This window comes from Narcine bancroftii, chromosome 8 (genome assembly GCF_036971445.1).
Source record: "Narcine bancroftii isolate sNarBan1 chromosome 8, sNarBan1.hap1, whole genome shotgun sequence".
Lineage (NCBI taxonomy): Eukaryota > Metazoa > Chordata > Chondrichthyes > Torpediniformes > Narcinidae > Narcine > Narcine bancroftii.
Genome location: NC_091476.1, coordinates 8,075,473 through 8,100,353, shown reverse-complemented (window position 1 = coordinate 8,100,353; position 24,881 = coordinate 8,075,473). Strand labels below are relative to the sequence as shown.

Genomic DNA, 24,881 nt, shown 5'->3' with positions numbered 1-24,881 from the left:
TGTCTTTGAAGTAATTATCACAGTTCGCTATTGATGTGGATTAAATCTAATAATTTGTTCTGCTAAACATGCAGAAATTAATGTGATGTTGAAATTGTACAGAAACCTGATCTATTATTCTCCAAAATAAAAATATGGAGCAAAATATTTTTTTCATGCGTTAACAGATTACATTTGGTTCAAGTATGGAGGACATGGAATGGAGTATCTGGAGAAGCATAACATTCTGTAATGTTTTTAAATACAGGGAACTATGGAAGAAAAGATTTATGATCGGCAAGTAACAAAACAGTCACTGTCATTCCGTGTAGTCGACCAGCAACAGATTGAGCGCCACTTCACAATGAATGAATTAACTGAGCTCTACACTTTTGAGCCAGATCAACTGGATGATCCAAACTCTGAAAAAAAGAAGAAGAGAGATACTCCCATGCTGCCAAAGGTTTGGACCTTTCATCCATTAATATTTTTTGTGTTTAAATTTCACCCATAAATAGCAGCACTTGGTGTGGGATTTCACTTGCATCTTGATTGTAGGTGGTGCAAGAGTGAAGAAGGGACATTGGAAAAGATAATGGATGATGGACAGAGGAATGATAAAATGTCTACACAATAGAAGCAGAGAGAATGGTGCAAAAAGTAGAGAGGGAAAGGGAAAATTAGATTTTAATATGATGGTGAAAGTTAAACATGATGTTGGTTAAAATAGGCAAAATGTGTAAAAGTGGATAGAAATGGAGAGCAAGAGATTGCAGATGAGAAGCAAGAGAAATTGTCAGTGAAATGAGAGGTAACATTTAGAACATGGATAGATTGAGAGAAATGGGTGAGAAATAGTGGTTAGAAAATTGAGCAGGTGGCTGGTTTGGGAGTAAAGAAACAAGGTTAGATGGAAATGAAGATAAATGAGAATGATGTAAGGTTTGCAGAATCTTTAATTTGAGAGATGTGCTTCCAGGAGTATTTAATAACTTGTATCTTGGCACCCAGGCTGAGAAAACAATCCACAATTTGGTTGGATAATAGCTACCATGTTGTGCTGCAGTTGTCTGTGTCTTATGCCAGACATTTTGCTGATGCAAATTCAGATGCATTTTCAATGTAGCAAATTCAAATTGATTTCAAGTTGTGTCATTATGTTTGTATTAACCTTAGTTATTTTATGACTGTTTAGAAATAAGAACTCAAAATATAATTTAATGGTTGATATTTTTTTAAATAACAAAGGATTTGTGGAATTAAGTTGCTACAAGATATGGTTGTATGTGCTGGCATACCCCTGTTTGTATATTTCATCTGAAGATGCCATTTTATAAAAGGTCTGGCATCTTTAAGGATCTTCTGCATCTGTAAGCATTGTAAATTATTTTACGATATGCACAATTGACTAAACTTGGAGTAGCAAAGTTTTAAATTGAGCAGTGTTCGTAATCAACCATGGGTTTATAGTATGATGGATCTTAATTTGTGAAAGGGGTCTCCTGAAAAGTAGTCTGAGCTTCTACTGAACATTTCTTAACTGCAGTAAGGAAATTAGGCCCAAAGCCATTCTTCTGCTGCTTTTTACATAGTTTATATTTTCAGTTTCTTATTTACAGCTTCAAGATTATTTTAGGACTTTGATATGTTAAGGATTATGTAAATTGTTTTCAAGAAGTTACTTTCAGTTGGACTAGAGTTGCAATGGAATTTGCTTTGTGCTCCAAGAATCTGTTGTCTATTATGTGGAAAGCTTTGTGCTTGATAGCAGTTTTACAAAATTCTCCTTTTGCACTTAAATCAAAAGCTGTTAGATTTGCTTTGATTGCATTTGTATTTTTAGGACTGCAGTAATGATATAAAAGTTTCATTCAATGTACAACAAATTTGGGGAAAGTGCAATACCAGACATGAGAAATTTAAATTACCTGCCTCTATTTTCTTCACAGATTGGCCTTCATTATTTAAATTATTGATAAATAATATGAAAAATCATTCCATTTAGATCAAATGATTCTTCTATTTGACGAGTATATTGGCAGTATGTGATTCCATGCACTCCTTTCGTACATTTTCTTATGACAGGATTATACATTGAAAATTCTAGCCAAGTGGAAATAGATTTTTAAATTTTGGTTTAAAGTGGAAGCTTGCTCTTTTCCAGCACTGAAGGATTTGTGTGGCTTAACTCAATCATTACTGTGTTCTTTTTCTATGGTGATTACAGTCAACCTCACTGACCATCACAGAGCGGCCTTTGCTCTGGCATTAAAACCAATTTATCTTTCAAAGCTGAGTTCAGTATTGCCAACTATAAAGACAAAATTTATTTGCAACATTACACAGGTCATTCAATCTTTTATGTAATAGCTTGATTTAATGTAATTTAACAGTATGTTGGCAGTGTTATAAATTGTTGGGACATTTTTGAGAGATCAAGTCGCTCTCCACCTCTTGCACTCTTGCTTTCATATCCTTAATAATAGAATTACCTGTTTGTACGGAGATGTCAGTGTGCTGCCATTTCTGATACAAAAACCATTTCAGGTGTGGATTATTCCAAGTGTTACTGTAATTTTGAAATGATTGCAATATGAATAAGAATCTCAGTAATATTTGGAGGTATGAAAAGCATGTCTACTCTCTCCATAGTTTGAATTTGCACCAGTTAATTTATTGGTGACTTCATATATTTTGAAAGGTTTGTACCTTTGACAAATGTGAGAAATATGATAAATGAGTTGTGCAGAAAACCAAGTTACAGGCTTGTATTCAAGTCCAATATGAATTGACCTTGTTCCTAACCTTGGTGAAATTCCTGTGATTCAGGAGTCTTTTGCCATTTAAATAATACTAACAAAAATTAGAAAAATTGCGCTGCTACTTTTTCAAATAAAAAAATTGGAAAGAAACCTATTTTTCAAGTTCTCTCCGTATATGTTAAGAATGATGAGAGTTTATTGTCATATACATTATGCAATATGCAGCAAAACTTGTGCTTGCTAGTCGAATATGGGAACATAAACTACTCTAGTCTTCATATTCTACACTGTAGTTGATGATCCTGCAAAAATCTCCATTAGACCCAGGAATCTCCTTGCTTCCCAAATGCTATTGGATTGATTTCTTCAGGTCCTGGGGATTTGTCCCCCTTAATGGCAATATCTCTGGCACTTTCTCTTTCCTGATGCACACACATTTTAAACTATTAAGTCTATTCTCCATGTTGGACTTTGGTGCTTTTAGATTGATCTCAAATCTTTGTAAGTTTTAATATCTCACAGGATTCAGTATTGGATAGCTTCAAAAACTAATTAATTTGTATTCAGAACTCTGATATGACAGCTCTTTAAAAAAACAATTTGAGGAATGAACATGATTACAATGGGTGAAATGAGTGCTCTCAAAATACTTCAGAAGGATTTAAATTAGGAAGAAATTGACAGAAAGAAGGAATGGTTTGTGCTCAAAGGGTGTTCAAGAAATTAGCTTGTGTCAATTTACTTAAACTTGCATTTTTTGGATTTTTATTCATGGCCAACTAGTGCTTTTGTTATATTAAGGAACTGTGCGATGGATCCATGGCCGACTAGTGCTTTTGTTATATTAAGGAACTGTGTGATGGATCCCAGCATCAGAGTTGTATGTTCTAACTCAAGGAATCAATGAGTACACTAGTTTAAAAAAAACCTTGAAACTCATGCACATGCGGCTTGTTGTAATGATAATTCATTGCAAACATTGATCTGAGATCCAGCAAAAAGACTAGTTCTTTCCTCGCTCTGAACTTTTAACTATATCTAGAAATCGGCTGTGATTCGGAGGGAAAGAAATCAGTTTTGCTTGTAAGGATAATTGCTGCACCGCATCATTGGTCATAATAGCACCAATCAGATTGATCTAATGATCTAACCTGGATACAGACTGGTAATTGGAGAACAAAGTGGCCATGTAACATAGAGCACAGTTTTGCAACAATGATCTCATTATGTTTGAATATCACTGGCAATTTATAATCACTAATGGCAAAAGAACAGTGTAGCTGATGTAATGCTTTGTTGTTCAGATAATAATTGTTGATAAGTTTAATTTGCAGCAATATAATAATGATTATAGTTGGAGAACTTAAAGTAATATCAGTATGATTCATCTTAATGAACAAGACGTCTTGAGTTCACAACTCTGTAACTTGCATTCATGTTGTAGAAAATTGCCATAACATTGAAACAGATGGAAGCTCATTGACCTGTGAAATATCATTATTTGTTTTCTGGAGTTGAGGTTTATCAAGCTTTTGTAGATTATCATAAAGTTCTGTCTGATGGGAGGTCCAGAGAAATAGGCAATTAAAGGAGCTGGATATATTCATATGTCATGTGAATGAAATAACTGGTTTCGCCATTTATTAAGATCATGGCTAATCCACCAGTGGAGCACCACTTTCCTGCTTTGTTTGACTCTATTCCTTAATTTCCAAAAGAAAATCCAAAATCTGTGTATATTCTGTCAATCTAGTCAATGGCTTCCTTAGATGCCAAATTCAGAGATGAGATGCTGAGTAGGTTGGTGCATTGTGCTCAGGACATGATCACACTTGCATTTGGAATCCAGTAACATCTTCCTGTTTATAGAGCAGGTGACATCTTCCAGCGGTCTTTGAGGAAGGTCCAATCTGGAATCTTTGATCCCTTCAAGCCATGCTTCTTTCTGCATTGCGCTACACAATCACTTGTGTAGCGATTGTTTCTCATCATGACTGAATATTTTTGTGAAATGCATTTAGATACAATTGAATTGATGCCAATGGCAAGCATGCACCAGGGAAGCTAATGTTACGAGCCCAGTGGACCCCAAAACCCAGCAGCAATAGAAATTCACCAAGACCAAATGGTTACTTTTAATTTAAACATGAAAACAGGATCAAACTCTAACTTCTTACTATTAACTTAAACCTAACTTAACCCCCTTCAAATTCAAAGTGTTTGTAATGTATATATAAGTACAAAAAAAGTTATTTGATCCACAGTCCAATCTCACTTTTCACTCCTCCAAGTTCATCTGTATCAGGCAGTTCTTATACTATGTGCAGAATTTAACATTTATGTATTTCACCAGGCTTTAATGCTTGAAAGGTAAATGGTTACCACTCAGGAAGTTTTTTAAAATTATTATTATTAAGTAATTCCAAATTAAACTGTATTATCTGAGCAGCTAAATGTATTTCAGAGAGAGATTTGTTGCTCATTGGACACCCACAACTGATTCCTTCCAATCAGCCACGTCAGTGTCTTGCTGAAGAAACTTGTCCCATCAGGCTTTTCCAGATGATGACCTCTTTCTTTCAGGTTATCACAGAGTTCCTTTTTGTTTCCCTTATTTCAAGTGAAACATTATGCAGCCAATCATCTCCTCTTGTATGGACCACAAGCGCTTTGACCAGGCTGTACTAAGAACTCACAACCTTGGGTTTTTCCACAAGCAGCTTGTCTTGTTGTCCAGCTGCTGAACTGGAGAACTGAATTCTCTCTCTCTCTCTCTCTCTCTCTCTCTCTCTCTCTCTCTCTCTCTCTCTTTCTTTCTTTCTCTCCCCTCTTCCCCCCCCCCCCCCACCTAATCTTCTGAGTTGTTCATCAGTTGCCTTCCAAAACAATAAACCATTACAGCTTGTCCAATTAACACCTACTTTGTCCGAAGGCACTCGGACCCTGAACTCTCTGGTTTGAGCATAGCTCTGGCATTTTAAATGAGATCTGTTTTGAGGTGTTTGTATGTGACCTGAATTTTTTTAAAAAAACTTGCCACAATTTATCTTCTATAAGACCTATCTATATGCAATATAAAATATAACATAATCTGTCACACTATGAAATGTAGTTTGTTATCAGTTTAGTTGGTCCTTGCATAGTTGATATTTGGACAAATCTGTCATTTCTAGTATCTCAACCATTTGAGTCCCTCATGATTATAATTATTGTTTGGTGCCCAATAATGAATTGGACTTGCTCTCTGAGCAAAAAGTTGTTGAGGGAAGGAACCAGTATAGCCAGCTGAAAAAGACTCCTGTAGGCTTGCCTTACCATTTTCTCACTCTGACACAAAAAAGCACTGAAGACCAAACAAACTAAAATACCACCTGAAGCCCAGTCCTTAAACGCTAACAAGCTACCACAAAGGCGTCACATGCGAGACCAGAGGAACCAACACACTCGGCCATTTCTACACAGCCATGAAGAGCGCCTACCAAGCCATACAGCGATCACACTTCAGCAAGCCTGATCGTCTGGCTGTACTTTTACTCCCAGCGAACAAGCAGAGACCGGAGACCACAGCAACAATGGTGAAGACGGCAAAAGTATGGTCGAGGGAAGTGGAGGAGCGTCTGCAAGACTGCTTTGAATCGGTGGACTGGACCATATTTAAGGGCCTCATCCTCACTCTTGAATGATTGCACACCATGTGTCGCCAACCTCATCAAGACCTATGTGGATGAGTGTGTGCCCATGCGCACATACTGGGAGTTCCCCAACCAGAATCAGAGGATTTGCAACCTGCTGAGGGTGAGATCAAGGGCATTTAAGGCTGGAGATCCAGATCTCTAGAAGTCGTCCAGGTTTGACCTTCAGAAGCATATCTCTGTAACAAAATGGCAATTATGGAGGAAGCTAGAGATAGACAGATACATATCAGCTACAGCAGGAAATGCAAGCCATTACAGGCTACAAAGTGAAGGCAAACGCCATAGATGGCTGTGATGCTTCATTACTTGCTGAGCTGAACGCCTATGCCCACTTTGAGAAGGAGAACCCAACGGTGTCTACAAGAATTCCTCTAAGGACTGAAGACTCTGATATCTGTCTCTGAGACCGATGTTAGAATTCAAGAGGGTGAACCCTCCCAAGGCACCAGCCTCTGATGGTTACCTAGTAGGGTACAGAAAATCTGTGCCAACTACAGACATTTTTAATATCCTAATTTTTGCAATCCGAGGTTCCCACCTGCTTCAAAAGGGCATCAATCATCCAGGAAGAGCAGAGTGGGCTGCCTCAATGACTATCATCCAGTAGCACTAACATCTACTGTGACAAAATACTTTTAAAAGTTGGTCATGGACAGAATTAACATGTACCTTATCAAAGTACTGGACCCACTGCAATTCACCTGTCATCACAACGCTCCACAGCAGACGTAATATAACTGGCTCTCCGTTCAGCTCTAGAACATAAGGAAATAGCAACTCATTCATACGGCTGCTCTTCATCGACTGCAGCTCAGACCTCAATACCATTATTCCCTCAGTGCTGGTCAATAAGCTCCAAACCCTGGGCCTTTGCAAGTGGATCCTTGACTTCCTCATTGGAAGACCACAGCATGAATTGGAAACAACGTCTCCACTTCACAGTCAACACAGGAGCATCTCAAGGATGCATGCTTAGCCCCACTGCTCTAGTCCCTTTCTACCCATGACTGTGCGGCCAAGCACAATTTCAATGCCATCACATTTGTTGACAGAATCTCAAACTGCAATGAGGAAGTGTACAGGAGGGAGATAGATCAGCCTGTTGAATGGTGTCACATCAACTACCTTGTAGTCAAGGTTAGCAAAACTAAGGAGATGATAATGACTTCAGAAGGAAGACCAGAGAACACAAACCAGTCCTCATTGAGGGCTCAGAAGTGGAAAAAGTCAAGAATTCAAATTCCTTGCTGTCACCATCTCAGAGGATCTCTCCTGGAGCCTCCATATTGATGCAATCAAGAAGAAGCTTGCCAGTGGCTATACTTTGTGAGGTGTTTGAGGAGATTCAGTATGTCACCGAAGACACTCAAACTTCTACAGATTTACAGTGGAGAGGATTCCGGCTTGTTGCATCAAGGTCTAGTACGGAGGTGCCACCTCAGGGCAAGAAAAACTCCAGAGGGTTGTTAACTCGGTCTGCGACATCAGGCCCGCCAGTCTTCACTTCATTGAGGACACCTACAAGAGGCAGTGTTCTTAAGAAAGCAGGCTCTATCCTCAAGGACCCCCAGCACCCAGGCAATGCCCTCTTCACTTTGCTACCATTGGGGGAAAATAGTACAGGAGCATGAAAACGAACACTCAATGGCACAAGGACAGCTTCTTCCCCACTGCCATCAGATTCCTGAATAATCAATGACCCAAAGACACTGCCTCACTTTGACTTTTTGTGCATTCTTTTTATTTATTTTTGTAAGGAAGTTTATATCAATGCCTGCACTGTGATCCTGCCGCAAAACAACGAATTTCGTGACTTGTTCATGACAATAGATTCTGATTTTAAAGATCGTCAGATTAATGTTCTTTTAGCAGAAAGAACAGATGTGGGGTAATTAAGTTTAATGGCTGATTTGTGCTATTGTTATGGAAAGAAAATTGACAATTAAAATTGCCTGTGAAATAGCTTTTTATTTCCTCAATCAGTCCTCCCAGATTTTGCTTGTTTCTTTGGTGAACATATTTGACAGCATTATGATTTTCAGTGGATATTGTAGCCCAAGGGCAAGATTGTGAGTCTTTAAAGGTTTTGAGAGATGCTAGTAATTTTTGAGAGAAATTTTTAAATTCAACAACCTTGCTGATCAGTTATTTTTTTCCAATTTTTCCTGAGTTGATGTTGAAAATGGGTGGAGTTAGATTATAATATCTACAAGTTTATTGGTACTTACAGTGCTGGGTTGGAAAGCTGGGGTGGTGAGGGGGGCGAAGAAAGTGATTGCAAGGAAGTATAGAAGAAAAGTAAACTGGACAAGGTTGTGAGAGGTGTATAGTAAATGGGAATTATTTAGATTTTTTTAAAAATAAACAAATGTAGGCTTTCAGAATTATAGGTGCCATATGAAACAATCGCATTGTTAGTGTGCAGGTATAATATCCATTTAGGAAAGCAAATAGCATGTTGGCCTTCATTGAGAGAGGTTTGGAATAGATAGTAAAGAATCGTGATACATTTGTAAAGGGCTTTGGTGAGAGCACAATATAGGTACACAATCCTTCATCCGGAAATCTAAAATTTGGAAATCTCTAAAATGCTGCAAGTGGGGAGAGAGACGGCAGCGCGAGTCGGACGGGCCAGAGACCGGCTGCGTGACTCAGGCAGGCGGGGGGGGGGGGGGGGACCGGCAGCGCGACTGGAAGGGGTGGGGGTGGATACGGCAGCACAATTCGGGTGGGCTTAAATCTGGCTTTCCGAAATTCGGAACATATTGTCCCCCAAGGGTTCCGACTAAAGGATTGTGGACCTGTATTATGTGCAGTTTTCGTGTGCAAGTTCACTTGACGTATACCTGGCGGAGAATCTCTCCTGGTCCCCCAACACCAGGTCCATTGCCAAGAAGGCCCAATAATGCCTTTGCTTCCTCTGGAGGTTGATGAAAGTCCACCCTCCACCTTCACTATGTTCTACAGGGGATGCATTGAGATCATCCTATGTAACTGCATCACTGTCTGGTTCGGGAATTGCACCAACCCAGAATGCAAGTCCCCATAACGGATAGTAAAGACTGCTGAGGGGATCATTGGGGTCTCTCTCCCTGCCACGATTGATATTTATAGTGGCCATTGTTTGAGGAAAGCCATAAACATTGTGAAGGAGTCCATCATATAACTCACCCGCAATCTATTCTCCCTCCTGCCATCTGGGAAGAGATACCGAAGCGTTCGTGCCCTCACGACCAGATTGCGAAAGTTTTTTTTTACCCCCAAGCCATAAGGCTTCTGAACTCCAGGGACACAGGGCTAGCATATGTAACATGATATGTTATAGATATAAAAAAAAAGTTTCTGATGTAATTTAGCCTTATAAATAACCAGTTCCACAGTCCAGAGAAATGCTCTTATTTTCACTGTACACTAAATGGTTATGGTATGAATAACAAATAAGCACGACTTGTCATATCTATCTCAGGAAGAAAAAACTTGCCTTGACAAGGCAACCACTTTTCTGGACTGGGGTTCAGAAAAATATGAGACAGTTTATAGAAACAAAGACTTTTAAAGTTTCTGTTAATGTTATGAAGCTACTTCCCAAAACTATGTCTTAAACTTGGGAGCGTGGTTCTGTGTCAAAGGGTCAAAAATTTGGGGCAAAAATTGGGAGTAATATCCTCAGAGGGTTCTGAATTTTGGATGTAACATTAACAATTGTTTGATGTAGTTTCCATCCTTGAGTAGATTTAGGAAATGTGAGAATAATTGGCAGGAAAGTTGAGTTGAACTTGAAGCCTTATTTAACAGCTAAAGAGGTCCAAGGGCTCTGTGGCAAGGTGCTCCTATTTGTATCTTTTGTTCAAAAGGATATTTGTCTCAACAAATCTGCTTGGGTTTCACTCATTTAGATCAAAATGAGGACATCTGCTTTAAGAAGGGACTATTTTCTCAAGTTTAGAAAATCTAATTGAGAATCTAATAAGATGAGAATGGCAAGCCATTAATTTCTTCATATTGAAGGTCGTTCAGTAACAATATTGAGATTTGTTTCCTCATCTGTGGGTTGAGAACATTGCCTGAATTTAATGCCTGTAAATACTAATATTACTGGGACAAGTTTTGTTTTTTTCTACCTAAAGCAAAGTTGTATTAATTGAAGGACATGCACAACCCTCCTGATTTCAGAAATGCAGTTGGAGATAAAGAAGTAAAAGAGAGTTGGTCATCAGCAATAATGCTATAGGTCTGCTAATTCACTCAACACAATACTGGTAATTCCACATTTCTCACAAATCAACACTACCCTTCACCTACAGTCTCAGCCAAGAAAACATTATACTCTGTCCTGGTCAATTGTAATGATTACAAGTAAAATGATCATTAATGGTTTGATTCTTGTCTAAAATGATTCCTGATGAATTTGTTGTGAAAATTTAATTAGTTCTGAAAGTATTATGTAACAGATTTATGTTAATCTTTAATTTTAATGTTAAACTATATTTCTCATATAAAATTCTTAGTAAAGTCAATTGTAGAATTAAAATATTGGATCTGTATTCTGTGTGACACACAGTTCATAGCACATTAACACAGAACCATTGTACTCAGAAGAGAGTTCATTTTCAGAGTCGCAGCATCTTGGAAAGACAGCTAATGGATTTGAAGTGGGTCTTAATTATTCAAGAACAACAGAGTGTTTGCTTTATTAAAAATCTAAACTAAGTCCTCAGTTAAAAACTGCTGAAGGAAACCATCTGTTTTTAAACTGAACCGTTTAAGCCCTCTTGTACAGAGAAATGAAACTGAGAGCCATGTGAGTGGCCTTTGAAACAGGTGAGGTAATCTTTCAGAGTCGTGTCGTCTACAAGACAGGTATGAAGATATGATTTGCAAGAAACTGGGGTTTGCCACTGTTTAAAATTCCAATAACTGTCACATGATTTTAAAGCATTGGAACTGACCTCACTGATGTTAATGGTCACATGATTTAGAGAAATATATGAGCAAATTCAGACATTTTTAGCAGGATTTCAGTTTGGAGTTTACAAAAGTTATAACCCTGTAACACATAGGGGTTGAAACCTTATGAAAGACAGGGTTGAGTTATAGTAACCAGTATGTGTTACTCCTAGAATATGTATTTGAAGGAGCTTTCACATTTCATCACTTCCTGACCAGAAAATGAGAAAGCTTAGAAACAGAAAAGCAAACCAGTGCAATGAGATGTAATTTCAACCATATTTTATGACTTTATTGGCAAAGTAAGCAAGTATTGAGTTATGCAGTGTTTGTTTTCTGAAGCATTGCCATAGATATAAAGAATTTTTTTGCAAAGTTTATTTTTATCATTACTTGTGACCCTTGCACATAATATTTTTTCCTACCTCAATATTATCTGGTTTTCATAAAAATTTGAACTTGGAAAAGCACACAATGATCAGCCCACAATGTTGGAACATATATAAATGTACTCAATGATCAATCTAAACCCTCCCTCACAATCCATAACCTCTCTTTCTTGCAATCTTGTACCTATCTAAGTTTTTTGAATTGTCCCTAGTGTATCAGACTCAACCACTACCCCAGCAATGCATTCCAGATACCCTGCTTCTATATGTCTTCCTTTAGACTACTGATGCCATGAGCACTCTTTCATTTGGCTCCTTCATCCCTTTTGACATTAAGTGTTAACTTTGTTTCTTTCTCCACAGATTTACAGCATTTGCTTTTTAATTTGACAATTACATTGTTTTAGTAGTTTTGATGCTATCTTAAAACTGGTTTTGCAGAAGCCTTGAAAATAACCCAGAAGGTGTAATTATTGATTATTTTTATTTTTAAAAGGATCATATTTTGGCAGAAATACTTCAAAACCAGAAAGATTACCTTGTAGGTTACCATGAACATGACTCACTCCTGGATCACAAGGAGGAGGAAGAGCTAAGTGAGGAGGACCGGAAAGCAGCATGGGCAGAGTATGAAGCAGAAAAGAAGGTAAGCAAATAGTAGATAAGCTACAACATCATAAGGACATAAATTTCTGGATCTATTTAATTTTGCCTCAAATAACAATTGTGTAGCATATTTTAATATGAATGCAAATCTCTAAACTAGATCAAAATACTATAACTCATGGATTATTATTGGGATGCTTAGCTTCCAGTAGGTTATCAGACTTCATGGAAATGATTAACCATATAGACAAGTCAGCAATACTGTTGTAGATGAGTGAATTAAGAACTGTATATATTCATGTAAAAGTATATTTTTTGACCGCAGTAAGTACCTGCGTTGTTCAATGGCCAGGACCTGGTAGTACGTCCACTTTCAGGGCGTTGGAAACTCGGGTGAGCAGGCAGCCGGGGTGTCGGAGGCTCAGATGGTGGGCAGTCGGGGCCAAAAATGGTGGGGTTCACTTTTACACAGGTCATATGGAAAGCATTTAATTTTTGGGACAGAAGGTGGGGGGTTTGACTATTGCATAAGCATGTACGGTAGCAAATTATGATTTGCTTTATTATAATGTTGATAACTATTTGAAATGAACAATCTGGATTTTGTTAGAGAGAGCATAGTTTAAAAATTTATAGTAAACATTTGTTATCCAATATTAAATGGAGTTTTGTTTCTGATGTTTTAACAATGACCTGCATAATGTAAAAATCATTAAAAATAATCTCGTAAGTGGGCCCACTTAAAATGGACAGTGTCCAGAAAAGGAGAAATTGACAGAGGATCTAGCTGTCAAATATGACGAAAGTTAAATTTGGGAGAATCGAATTTTTGTAGATCTCCCTCCAGGGATTGGCAAATATAATGGTTTTGCCTAAATACAGTCATATCAGAAAAATGCAATGTTCAGAGGGAGTATAGAACCTTTAATCGTTGAATTCATTCATTGTAAGATTGATGTCACTCGTGTTTTCCAGTAGTTGTAGTCATTACACAAGAAATTTGTGTGTAAATTTTATTTGGTAAAATGACAGTGTTATACATACATTTTGACATGGTTTTCAACTTCCTCACAGGGCACTCCAGTTTATCAATTAAACTGGATAAGAATGTTTTTATACTCACCAAAATCATATTTTCTGGTAATCCATGCACAGAAATTATGCTCCATAAGGATGTTCTGGTATTTAGGAGGAAATAATCAAAAACAATGTATTGGGTCAAAGGTGTTGATTCTCCCTTTTAGGGTGCAAAGTATTCTATGATATTAAAAAATTGAAAAGAAAATTTGTTGTATCGATAATTCCAAATTTCATTTAATTGCAGTCTGAATATTAAAATGCTCTGCTTTGCATACTTATTCAATAACTCAAGATAGAATTGGTGTCTCATATTACTTCCTTCAGAAAGATTAACCTGGCTTTTTCGATCTTCTTTCAGGGGCTCTCTTTGCGAACTAATGTCCCAACTGGGATTAATTACCCTGGTGCCAATTTCACTTTGCAGGCTACACATTTTCCTTTCAACATTGCAACTTTGTCCGCAATGAGCAGTCAGCAGCTGGAGGTGAGTAAGTCTCATCCACGTGGAACCCGTGCTTCCTAGTCCCGTGATGATTGGGTGATTGTATGGCTCAAAGCACTTTGTACAAGATTAACTTAATTCGGTAAAATATAAGAAGATGCTCCATTTTAGTAGATTTTGAGTGGAAAGGTACTTCCTTCCAGATTCTTTTCATGTTTCAACCATTGACAAGATTATATTTTGTTTTTTTTTATTCATTTTCATATTTAACAGGTACACGCTATGTGGTGACAAATGTCGGCTTGAGAACTAATTCTGGGGCCATGGGGCAAATTCTGGAATCAACTTTTGTTTTAATATACTGCTTAAAATCACTTTTTTTAAACTTCCACCCAAGATGTGATATGGGCATTACATTTGTGCATTTGGTGTCTGGATTAGAAACTGGATTCCTGATTTCTTTATCTTTTTCTGTTTCAAAATCTCAATGTTTCCAGTCAAATTACTTTAGTTCTGCACTCTTTGAGATTATTTCTGAGCATAATATAGTTGCGATATCAGAATAAGATGCTTCAGCAGTCCATCTCAAAGTGATGCAAGTGGAGGATGATATATGGGAATCTAACCCGGGATTGTGGGGAAAAATATAAATACACCGATTAATAATTCAGGAAATGGGTGTGACCTAACCATGGGGAATGGTCCTAATCTATTTTTTAAACGTACAGTGGTTATTTATATTAAATAAAAAGTTGAAATAGGAAATGTTTCTACTTTAAAACATAATGAATTTGTTCTTTTTCATTCCTGTGCCTTTTCTCCCTTTAAGGATCTCATCAACCAAGGCAGAGAGAAAGTAGTTGAAGCCAGTACCAGCATCGCAGGTGTACGAGCAGAGGCTCTTGAAGACCTAATTGCACAAGTGGTAAGAAATTTGAGTACTGGTACTCATGCCAAAGTCTTGGTGTGCTCTTATTAGTATAAATGTCCCAATAATGTTACCTATCTTCTTGCCCGTAAAGCCCTTGGTCTTGCAATGTGCACTGGTCAGGTCTCAAAAGTGGTGCAGATTGAATTTTCTCACAATACAAGCTTCAGCACACCTAACTATTGAAAAATAATGAAAGCTTGATCATGCGTGGTCTTGTTACAGTTTTCTAGGTATACTGTTACCATATTGTTGCAGACTTCTTTTTTTCCCCTAAAGTTACTTTGGGGGTTGGAGCAGGGAAAGACCCTAACTGATAACATTTTGAACAGACAGCCTGGCGGCTAATTTGAAGCTGTAAACAGTGATATTATTCTCAATTGAAAGACGATAGCAATGGATGTTTACCCAAGAAGACATCTGTTCAAAGAGAAGGCCATCTGCTTGTGACTCAAACTTTTTGGAATTTGAAACTGGACGCCAGTATTGATCAAGCAAGTCATTTGATTGAGACACTTGGAAAAACAGCAATTAGTTCACCAGAAAATCATCTAGAAAGACAGAATTGGAGTGACTTTGGGAGAGATGGTCACTTCTGCTGTTTCTCCTTGTAATGTTCATTTTTGATTGACCCATGTCTGGGTAAAGGAAATGGGATCAGTCCTGTATTTGGATCATGACCATTCTAATGGTCACTTTGTTTAACCCTTGCCTGGGTTCATGGAACCATCGCATTCTGAAAATCACAAGTTTTGTAACCCCAGCGCAAAGAAGAGCGGAGCTGTGAAAAACCATTCGTATGGAGCATTTCTCTGAAAGCAACTCAATAGGAATGTGTGAGTTTTGAGAAATCTGATGATTTGGTATCTCACCTATTTCATAATTACTTCTGAACATCAGTATAAAGGTTCTGAGTTTCAACACAGGATTTCTAAGACTGAACTTTGAATTGACTTTTCAGAATTGTACCTAAGCTGTAATGGTTTGGGTAATCCACACAGAAATATACATTTGCACATGGTTGGGACTAAGTTTAGATTTAAATAAGATGTTATATTATTAATATTTTTAATAAAAAGTATTGCTTTAAGATACTATTGTCTTGGTGCATTTCTATTGCTGCTGGTCTATGGCATAATATTAATAGTGGATTCAACAATTTCCCAACAAAATTGCTAAGATTCTGGAAAAGGGAGAGGGGGCAATATATGCTTTTCGTTAATACTGGGTTGTGTGCGGATATTGAGGTTATGTTGACCTTCTGCTCTACTGCCTTAGAGCAAATCTTGATTAAATGCACACCCTTCTATCTACCCTGAGATTTTTCACTGGAGCTTATATCCCTCCAGATACCAATTACCATCAGGCACTTGTGGAGCTGCATGATGTGGGCAGTAAACAAGAAACAGCCCAGCCCAACGCACTACAAATCTTTGTTGACGATTTTAATCAGGCCTGTGTCAAGTAAACTGCCCAACTACCACTACCATGTAACCTGCTGTACTAGAGGTCCCAGCACACTCAATCACTGCTATACCAAGATAAGTTAGTCTTTTCCGAGATTGCACTTTGGATCACGTGGCTGTGCTCCTTCTGCCTTCATAGAGACAGAGCATAAAAAGAGAGGCTGCAGAGGTCAGGACAGCTAGAAGGTGGTCACAGGAGGCTGAAGAACTGTGCAGGACTTCCTTGTGTCAGTGGGTTGGGCAGTGTTTAAATGAGGATCTGAATGATTGCACCAGGGCTTTCACAGGCTTTATCCAAACAGCTGTAGACAAGTTTGTCCCCACCAAATCTTTCAGGGTTTTCTCCAACTAGAAGCCCTGGATGTACAATGAAATCTGGAACCTGTTGAGAGCCAGATCACAGGAATTGAAGTTGGAGATCCCAAACAATACATCTATGACCTGCAAAAAGCTATCTCCAGGGCAAAGTGGAGATTCCGGATGAAAATGGAGACAACAGGGAATCCCTGACATCTGTGGCAGGCCCTAAATGCCACAACCTGCTACAAAACCAAATCCAGTGAAGTAGCAGACGGCAAAGCTTCACTCCCTGAAGAACTCAATGCCTTCTATGCCCAAATTGAATACAGTAACAGCAAAGAACCACCCCTTCCCACTGTCACACCCCCCCCCCCCCCAAACCGTCCCCTGATGATCTCGTCCTGTCTGAATCTGAGGATGACATGCATGCTGTCTTCAGGAGAGTGATTCCAAGGAAAGCATCTGGGCAGGACGGAATATCTGGCTGAGTATTAAAAATCTATGCTGACCAACTTAACGATGTACAGCCATGCATCAACTTGCGTCCAGATTACATTTTGGAGGTGGGGACGCAAATTGATTGGGGCGCAAGTTGATCATTATAGATTAAATATACTGTACAGCATAAGATACCATGACACACATTTACCTAAACATCTATATTGTACATACACATGTACATATACATATATATATGTGTGTGTGTGTGTGTGTGTGTGTGTGTACACTATTATAAGTTAGGTGTATACTGTGTACCATTATACGGTTGGCAGCGCAATCACTTTGTTTTGGCTTTTGAGCCCATGTGTCGAATGCGTGACCTCGGATGTTCTTCGATTGGGCATAAGTCGAGGTATGGCTGTATTCATGGATATCTTCAAAATCTCATTCCAGCAGGGTGTGGTCCCCACCTGTTTCAAACAGCTGTCAATCATACCGGTGCCCAAGAAGAGTGTAGTAACCTGCCTTAATGACTATCGACCAGTAGCACTTGTATCGACAGTGACGAAATGATTAGAAAGGCTGTGATGAAGCAGATCAGGTTTTCTCTGAGCGGTGACATGGATACGTTCCAGTTCGCCTATCGTAGCAACAGATCTGCAAGCAGATGCCATCTCAGTGGCTCTACACAACTTGAACAGTAAAGATCCTCTTTATTTACCAGGATGCTCTTTATTGACAACAGTTTGGCATTTAACACCATCGCCTTCCGAAGATCATGTTATATGGCGAGCTCTCCACTGGCCACGGAGTCAGAGGTGCACCAAAGAAGAGGTACAAGGACTGCCTAAAGAAATCTCTTGGTGCCTGCCACATTGACCACCGCGAGTGGGCTGATCTCGCCTCAAACCGTGCATCTTGGCGCCTCACAGTTCGGCGGGCAGCAACCTCCTTTGAAGAAGACCGCAGAGCCCACCTCACTGTCAAAAGACAAAGGAGGAAAAACCCAACACCCAACCCCAACCCACCAATTTTCCCTTGCAACTGCTGCAACCGTGTCTGCTTGTCCCGCATCGGACTTATCAGCCATAAACGAGCCTGCAGCTGACGTGGACATTACCCCTCCATAAATCTTCATCCACGAAGCCAAGCCAAGAGATCCTCAAAACTGATCAGCAAACTCCAAGACCTGGGACTCAACATCCCACTATGTAATTGGATCATAGGACAATCAGTGAGGACTGGTAAGAACATCTCCACAATCTCCATCAGTTCCAGAGCACCATAGGGCTGTGTTCTTAGTCACCTGCTCTACTCACTTTACACCTACGACTGTGTGACTCGGTACAACAATAACAGTTTACAAATTTGCCGATGATATCAAGGTAGTGGGTTGTGCAAAGAAAGGTGATGAGTCAGCACACAGGAGGCAGTTGAAAACTTGCTGAATGGTGCACCAGCAACAACTCTGCACTCAATGTCACCAAAACTAAGGAGCTGATTGTTGACTTCAGGAAGGGGAAGCCAGAGGTTTACAATCCAGGAATCATTGGGAGATCAGAGGTGGAGAGGGTGAACAGATTTAAGTTCTTGGTAGTTTACGTCTTGGATTTTACCTGGACCCAACACACCAATGGCATTATGAAGAAAGCACATCAGTGCCTTTACTTCCTCATGGGTTTGCTGAGGTTTGGTATGACACCAGAAACCTTGGCAAATTTCTACAGATGTGTGGTGGAAAGTGCGCTGACCGGAAAAAATGTATATTTGTCCCAATCTTTATGGAGGGTACTGAAAATGTACAGGATTTGTGGTTACTACTGCCTAATGGCTTGTTTCCTTTACTAACACTCATTCCTGTCTAATTTGATCTTCTGTAATTGATTAATACCACTGCAGTGATATTCTTTGAGCTACCATGTCTCCTTTTCCTTTGTTATTCTTCCAAAACATTTATTGTAACCAAATAGTACAGAAAAATAACTGATGTAACTATTTTGGGCTACAGGCAAGAATTATTTTACTGTGCGTTATCCTTATTAGATATGGAAATTATATGAAAAAAAACATTTTAGAAAATTAAGAGAACTTTCAATCGCTTACTATAAACTGATAGTTTTTGCTAACTCTCTTGTTCCTGAGTTTTTAATAGCTATTCCTTCCCTTTAGTGGAAAGAGAATCCAAACCTGACTGAAGAACAAGTTCAAGCAGTGTCACTCACCAAACAAGCAACTCAAGAGTTGGAAATAAAACGTAGAGAAGCTATGTATAATGATATCCTTTCAAAGCAGCAGCTGGTAAGATCATTTTGTCTCTGAAATCTTTTTTAAGACTTCTTTTAAAAAGATTATACACTTGTTGGAATCACCATGTTAATCAGGTTCCATAATTTCGAAACTTTAATCGCTAGAATTTTACATTTATAACTGTAACCCTTCACTGTTCATCTTCAGCGCTGCAATGAATAACAAAGCTAACTAGCCCTGCAGTTATATCGACAGGCCTTAGTGCAACATATTTTTCAGAAGCTTCCATTTTGATTTATGAGCTATGCTTTAGGTACACAATTAACATCTCAGTTGTAATTTGAATCCTGCAAGTCATTTGCATTCTCATTTGTTTTTCCCCCCATTTACAGCTGATCCGTACTGTACAACAGATACTAATGAGCCGAAGGCAGCAGCAGTTCAACCAGATGGCACAGCAGCAGTATCCAATGTCTCCACTTTTGAACCAATTTATGACTTCAAGGAATCCTGGCTCAATGCTTAGTTATCCACACATCGGATTAAGAGGACTGTCCATGTACCCACAAACTGCCCCTGGCATCCTGCCACCACCTTTGCAGAGAGCACCACCTGCACCCATGCAGATGAAGGCGCAGTCTCCTGCCCCCCCACAGCTCAAACAAGGATTTAAAAATTCAAAGAAATAGCCATTTTTACCGTGAGACAAAAATGTAATTTTGTGCCTTTGCTATGGTAGCAAGCACATTTCTGAACTGAAGAAAAACAAGTGACCAATTTATAACTGGGACACTATTTGAGTGCATAGAGTCATGCTGAGATATTCAGTGGTAATACATAGGAGATTCTAAGGAATCTTTAAACATTGTATATAGCCTTAATAAATATGTGACTGGTGAGGAAGAGAACCAGTTTTCTTCCAATTTTTTTTTCTTTCTGCCAGTTTTGCTGAATTCTGATGTATCTGATCAATTCGGGGTGGGGGGGGGGGGGGGGGGAATTGCAGAAGTGAGAAGTTGAGAGTCCAGAACTTGCCGACCAATGAAAATATATTTACAAATGTCACCTTTTTAATGTTTCCTATATAACAGGAATACACCCAAGTTATTGCCCCTTCCAGAAGTATTTTGGGCAATATTGCTTGTATGTTTCTGAGGACCTGAGTTGAGGTTTTTACCCCTTAACAATTGAGTTCTTCAATCTCTTGTTCCAAAAAAAAAATTCTGAACTGCTGAAACTTCTAGAACAGGTTTATCTCAGATGAGAATCAAGATATTGTTGTTCGCAATCAGCAATACTGATGAATACCAACTAGCATTTCTGAATAAAGCCACCATTCTCTTAGAAATTGAAGTTGATTCCTTTGCAGACCCAATGCCCAGTGTTTTGATTTAGTGATGTTTTTAGCATTTTCAATGCAGGTCAAGTGGTTTTCACTCTGCAGCCTGATTTGTTCCCAGTAAATGTAATTTGAAACTAAATTAATCTTGCATTTCAACATGTACTGGATAATGGAGATTAACCTGACATTTTTACTCCCTAAACATCTTTAACTGTAAATCAACTGGAGAGAGCAGAACATGGCATGCATGTTGCTATTTTTCTAGTAGGCAAATGCAAGTTAATTTGTTATTTTGCTGGAAATACTTGTAATCCCTTAAAATGCCATCCTAATCATTCTTGCAATTATACTTGAGCAATTCCAAATCCCACAGGATCTCTTTCAAATGTCAACATTTGATCCTCTCTGGTGCTAATTATGACATTGTCTGGGAACATTCTTTGCCATCAACTGATCTGTCATCTATGTATAGTCTTGGTATGATCAAAAATTGCTAACTCTTGCATTCCTGCCGTGATTGTCATTGGAGGAGGAGATAAAATTATCTCTGCCTCTGGGTTCAGCAAGATTATTCATCATTCTCCCCACAAATGGTTTTATTTTCTCAAATAAGGATCTGTTCTTTGGTGTTCAACTTATATCCACCTAAATGTTCCATCAGGGTTGAGATTATGGTTTAATTGATCCTTGAGATTTTCCTCTGACAATCTGGGAAGCAGCATCCAACTCTTGTGACTTTCACTTGTTACATGGCCACTGAACCTTTTATTTTCTGTGGAGATTACTATTGTCTGTTAGCTTTTGAAGTTCCATCAGCTACAGATGACAAGGCCCTAACAAGTGAAACTGTTAGTTCCCTAAATTTTTTGCCTGTTGAATTTGATTTTTGCATCTTTGCCTTTTAGATATTTGGCTGTGATCTCCTTTCAGCTGTCTCCAATGAAGAATCTTGAGTTCAGTCTTGATGCCTATCTGTCCATGTAGACGAACCCGGTCCTAAATTTGAAATACTAAACAAGGGACGTTCTGACATAATACCTGAAAACATTTATTATTAATCTATTCCATATTGTTGTCACCATATAGATAGAAAATTGATTCAATGAAATCTGCTAGAAATAATCTTCAAAATCACGACTGGCCTTGGGGCATTTCGTTCAATATCTGAAGGGCTGACTTGAGGGGAAACTGATCCATCATGCATTGGTTTTTCCACCCAGAAAAATGGTGAAGTTCATTCTGCTGGTTAGTTGCTGCTAGATCAAGCTCTTGTGTTTTTGTTTCATGAGGAAAATTAGAGTATGTCGTCTGGTGCACTTCTGTTGAATTTAAATCATTCATGATTGCCAATCCAATTATCCAATTCTATTATCTTTGAGTGTTACTAAATAGTCAGATTATATTGTTTCCAATGGGGCTACTTGTCAGCTAAAATAGAAACTTGTTTGGGAAACAAAGTCTTGATGTCATGTCATTACATTTTTTTAAAGCCAAGTAGGATTATATTCCTACTGAGAACCTTAACTGTCTCCTCTAGTATGTTGTAGATGCTTTAATTCATTAAATGAAGAACACGCAAGAGACAAGTCATGTAAACTTCAGAGGCCTGTCAGGGTATGACATTTTGTTTCATACGTATGATTAAAGCAGTATAAACTTGTATTTACTATGGTGATGAGCTTTTATTTTGCACCTATACTATCGTCCGAATGTAAACCAAAAATAAAACTATTCTGCACTCTGGCTAAAACTTTGTCAAAATCTTTACGAGTCAAAGCTGTTTAGTTAGTGAAATAATTGAAGAAAGACGAGTGTTTTCTAATTACATCAGTGATTCTTAAGAATACAGTATGTTCAAATGATTTTTATTAGAGGAACCTTGCAGCAGCAAAATGTTAGTTTTACATTTTTATTTGCTGTTTTGTGATAGGAATACCAGATATTTTGAGTCCATTGTACTTCACTATGCAATTGATGCAAAATAATAAAGCCTCATAGTCTTATTGAAAGATGAGACTTGCCTATTAACTTTGAAAATAAATCCATTTGCACAGCAGCTATTTGCTTTCAATGGCTATATTTTTAATAGACTGGCTGTCTTCCCCTGTTTGATCACCCTCATTGTGCCCTTCTACAATTAAGAGGCTCTCCAAAGAGCTGCAAAAGTTTCTTATCGTCTGAGAATTGCTAAGTTGGTAACAAGTTCACCAATACAAATTCTTCAACAAATTACTAACTCGATCTTTAATAATTGGGAGTGGAAATCCATGTGTACATTGATGCTATCATGAGAAGATTTATTTGATGGGATAACATTTCATCTGCTTGCTTGACAACCAATTTCTCTCTTGCCCTCAATCAACCTTCCATCATTTGCAAAATTGATGTAATATATAATGGGTGTGGTTTATTTCTGTGGACTGGTCTTTTAAAGCTCTAAACAATTAAAACTAAGTGTCTCAGTCAGGAGAAAATTCAAATGCACTTGTGCATTGGGATAATTTTCAGTTTCTTGATTTGGTACTCTTTTGGAATTTTCTTTTTCTAACAAGAGCAAAAATTGGCAGTAGACTTTTTAACCTTGTATTCTGACAATACTACTCAAAGCTGTTTGTTTTTTTTTAAATAAAGAAAAAAAAATGAAGCCATGGATGCCACATTGATGGTATTGAGTTGATGCGTTATCTTTTCAGATGAAATGCGCATATGAAGTTTGGACTGCTTGGTATGTTACACTTTAAATTTGTGTTGTACGTTTAAATCGATCTGTACTCTATTTAGCACAAAATTTGACCAGGAAATAGTTGTGAATTTATTATGGTTTGGACAACAAATTATAAAAACCACACTGTTCATTTTTATAAGATTAGATGTGATTTACATAGTTGCTGTTTGCTTAAACTGATAAATATGTTGCATCTTGTATTAAGACTAAAAATGGCAAAAAAAAAACATTTTCTAACTCGTACTGTCCTTAATTTTGGATGTAAAGCATTCTTTGCTTAGTTAGATGTTTTGTATCAAACGTGCCCTCGTTCGATAGCAAAAGGCAAGCCTAGACTACCACATGCTGTTGAATTTCAACAGCTGTGAAATTGTAAAGATCTTGCTTGCTTTCTACATATTAGAAATTGTTTCACCTGTATTTATTCACTACCGTAAATACTGTAGAACTGATGCAATTTCATCCCATAGGGATTATTGTGTGTAAAATAAGCTCTGGCAGTGTGTTTTAATAGAAGCTGTAGTGAATGAATAAGTACGCACACTGTGTTGTCACCTTTGGAAGTGGTATCAAAACATTGAAATTTTAATATTTAATATTCAATAAAAGTAACAAAATAAATATGCCTAGGCTATTTATTAAAATGTTTCCCAAAAATCAGTTTTATCCAGTTATGTTTTAATCAGCAAGACTGCATTTTTTCCATTATGACACTTGTGACTGAGCATCTTTGCAATGGTAAATGGAGGCAAATTACATTTTAAGTTGTACTCCTCTTTCAAACCCATTAGAGGTTATTGTAGTTTTTTTTCCCCATAATGTATCTTGAGGTAAACCTATTTTCTTGGTTGAAAAGTTCACCAAAAGGGCTGTTTAATCTACATCCTGCTACTGTGCTTTTAAAGAAACTATCACAAAACTACACAAACTCTTCCAAACAAAGCTTGTTTGGGACATTTTGGGATGTTGGAACTAATTAACTAAAGAATAGAGTTCAAGCCTTTGTCTGAAGAAGGTTGAAAAATCACTGTTCTAAGGTCACGTAGTTTGGAGGCCAAACAAATGGCAAAGGCCCTCCTGGCTTCTGGCTCACTAGTGGCAATGACTGAGCAATATTTTCAAGTCAAAAGCATCTCTATAAGAAACACATCTTTATCTAATTTAAAGTATTTTATTTAAAATTTTTAAAGACCCACGTGGAAACACAGTGTGCCCCCACTGGTTGACAAGAGAACATAGTAATCATTGCTCAATCTCCTATCATGAGGAGACTTGACTAGTGACTTTGTCACTAAACCAAGGGCTAAACAAATGTGACCAAGAACATTTTCCATATCTGAGAATGTTGGACACTTGTTTATTTCAGCCAAATCCTCAAGGTTATGATCTTTGCTGTTGGTATTTTAGTAAAAATATTCCAAAATAGAATGAAAAATATATTCTCCACCTTTTATTGCCTCGACTTCAATTATCAAATAAAATTGTTGCAGAAATCAAACACATTAAAGCAAGCCTGGAACATTACCTCTTGT

General features: G+C 38.0%; 1 protein-coding gene across 7 annotated transcripts in view; it reads left to right on the top strand.

Annotated features, from left to right (window-relative positions):
- Positions 1 to 20,190, top strand: part of atrx (ATRX chromatin remodeler) — a 146,013-nt gene extending 125,823 nt beyond the window's left edge. For all 7 annotated transcript variants that reach the window (XM_069892819.1, XM_069892818.1, XM_069892822.1 and 4 more), the window contains 6 exons: positions 248 to 442; positions 12,269 to 12,418; positions 13,817 to 13,942; positions 14,730 to 14,825; positions 19,205 to 19,333; positions 19,675 to 20,190. In XM_069892819.1, coding sequence (XP_069748920.1) covers positions 248 to 442; positions 12,269 to 12,418; positions 13,817 to 13,942; positions 14,730 to 14,825; positions 19,205 to 19,333; positions 19,675 to 19,971 — 993 coding nt within the window. In that variant the 3' untranslated portion in view covers positions 19,972 to 20,190. The remainder of the gene's footprint in view (positions 1 to 247; positions 443 to 12,268; positions 12,419 to 13,816; positions 13,943 to 14,729; positions 14,826 to 19,204; positions 19,334 to 19,674) is intronic.
- Positions 20,191 to 24,881: the final 4,691 nt, after the last annotated feature.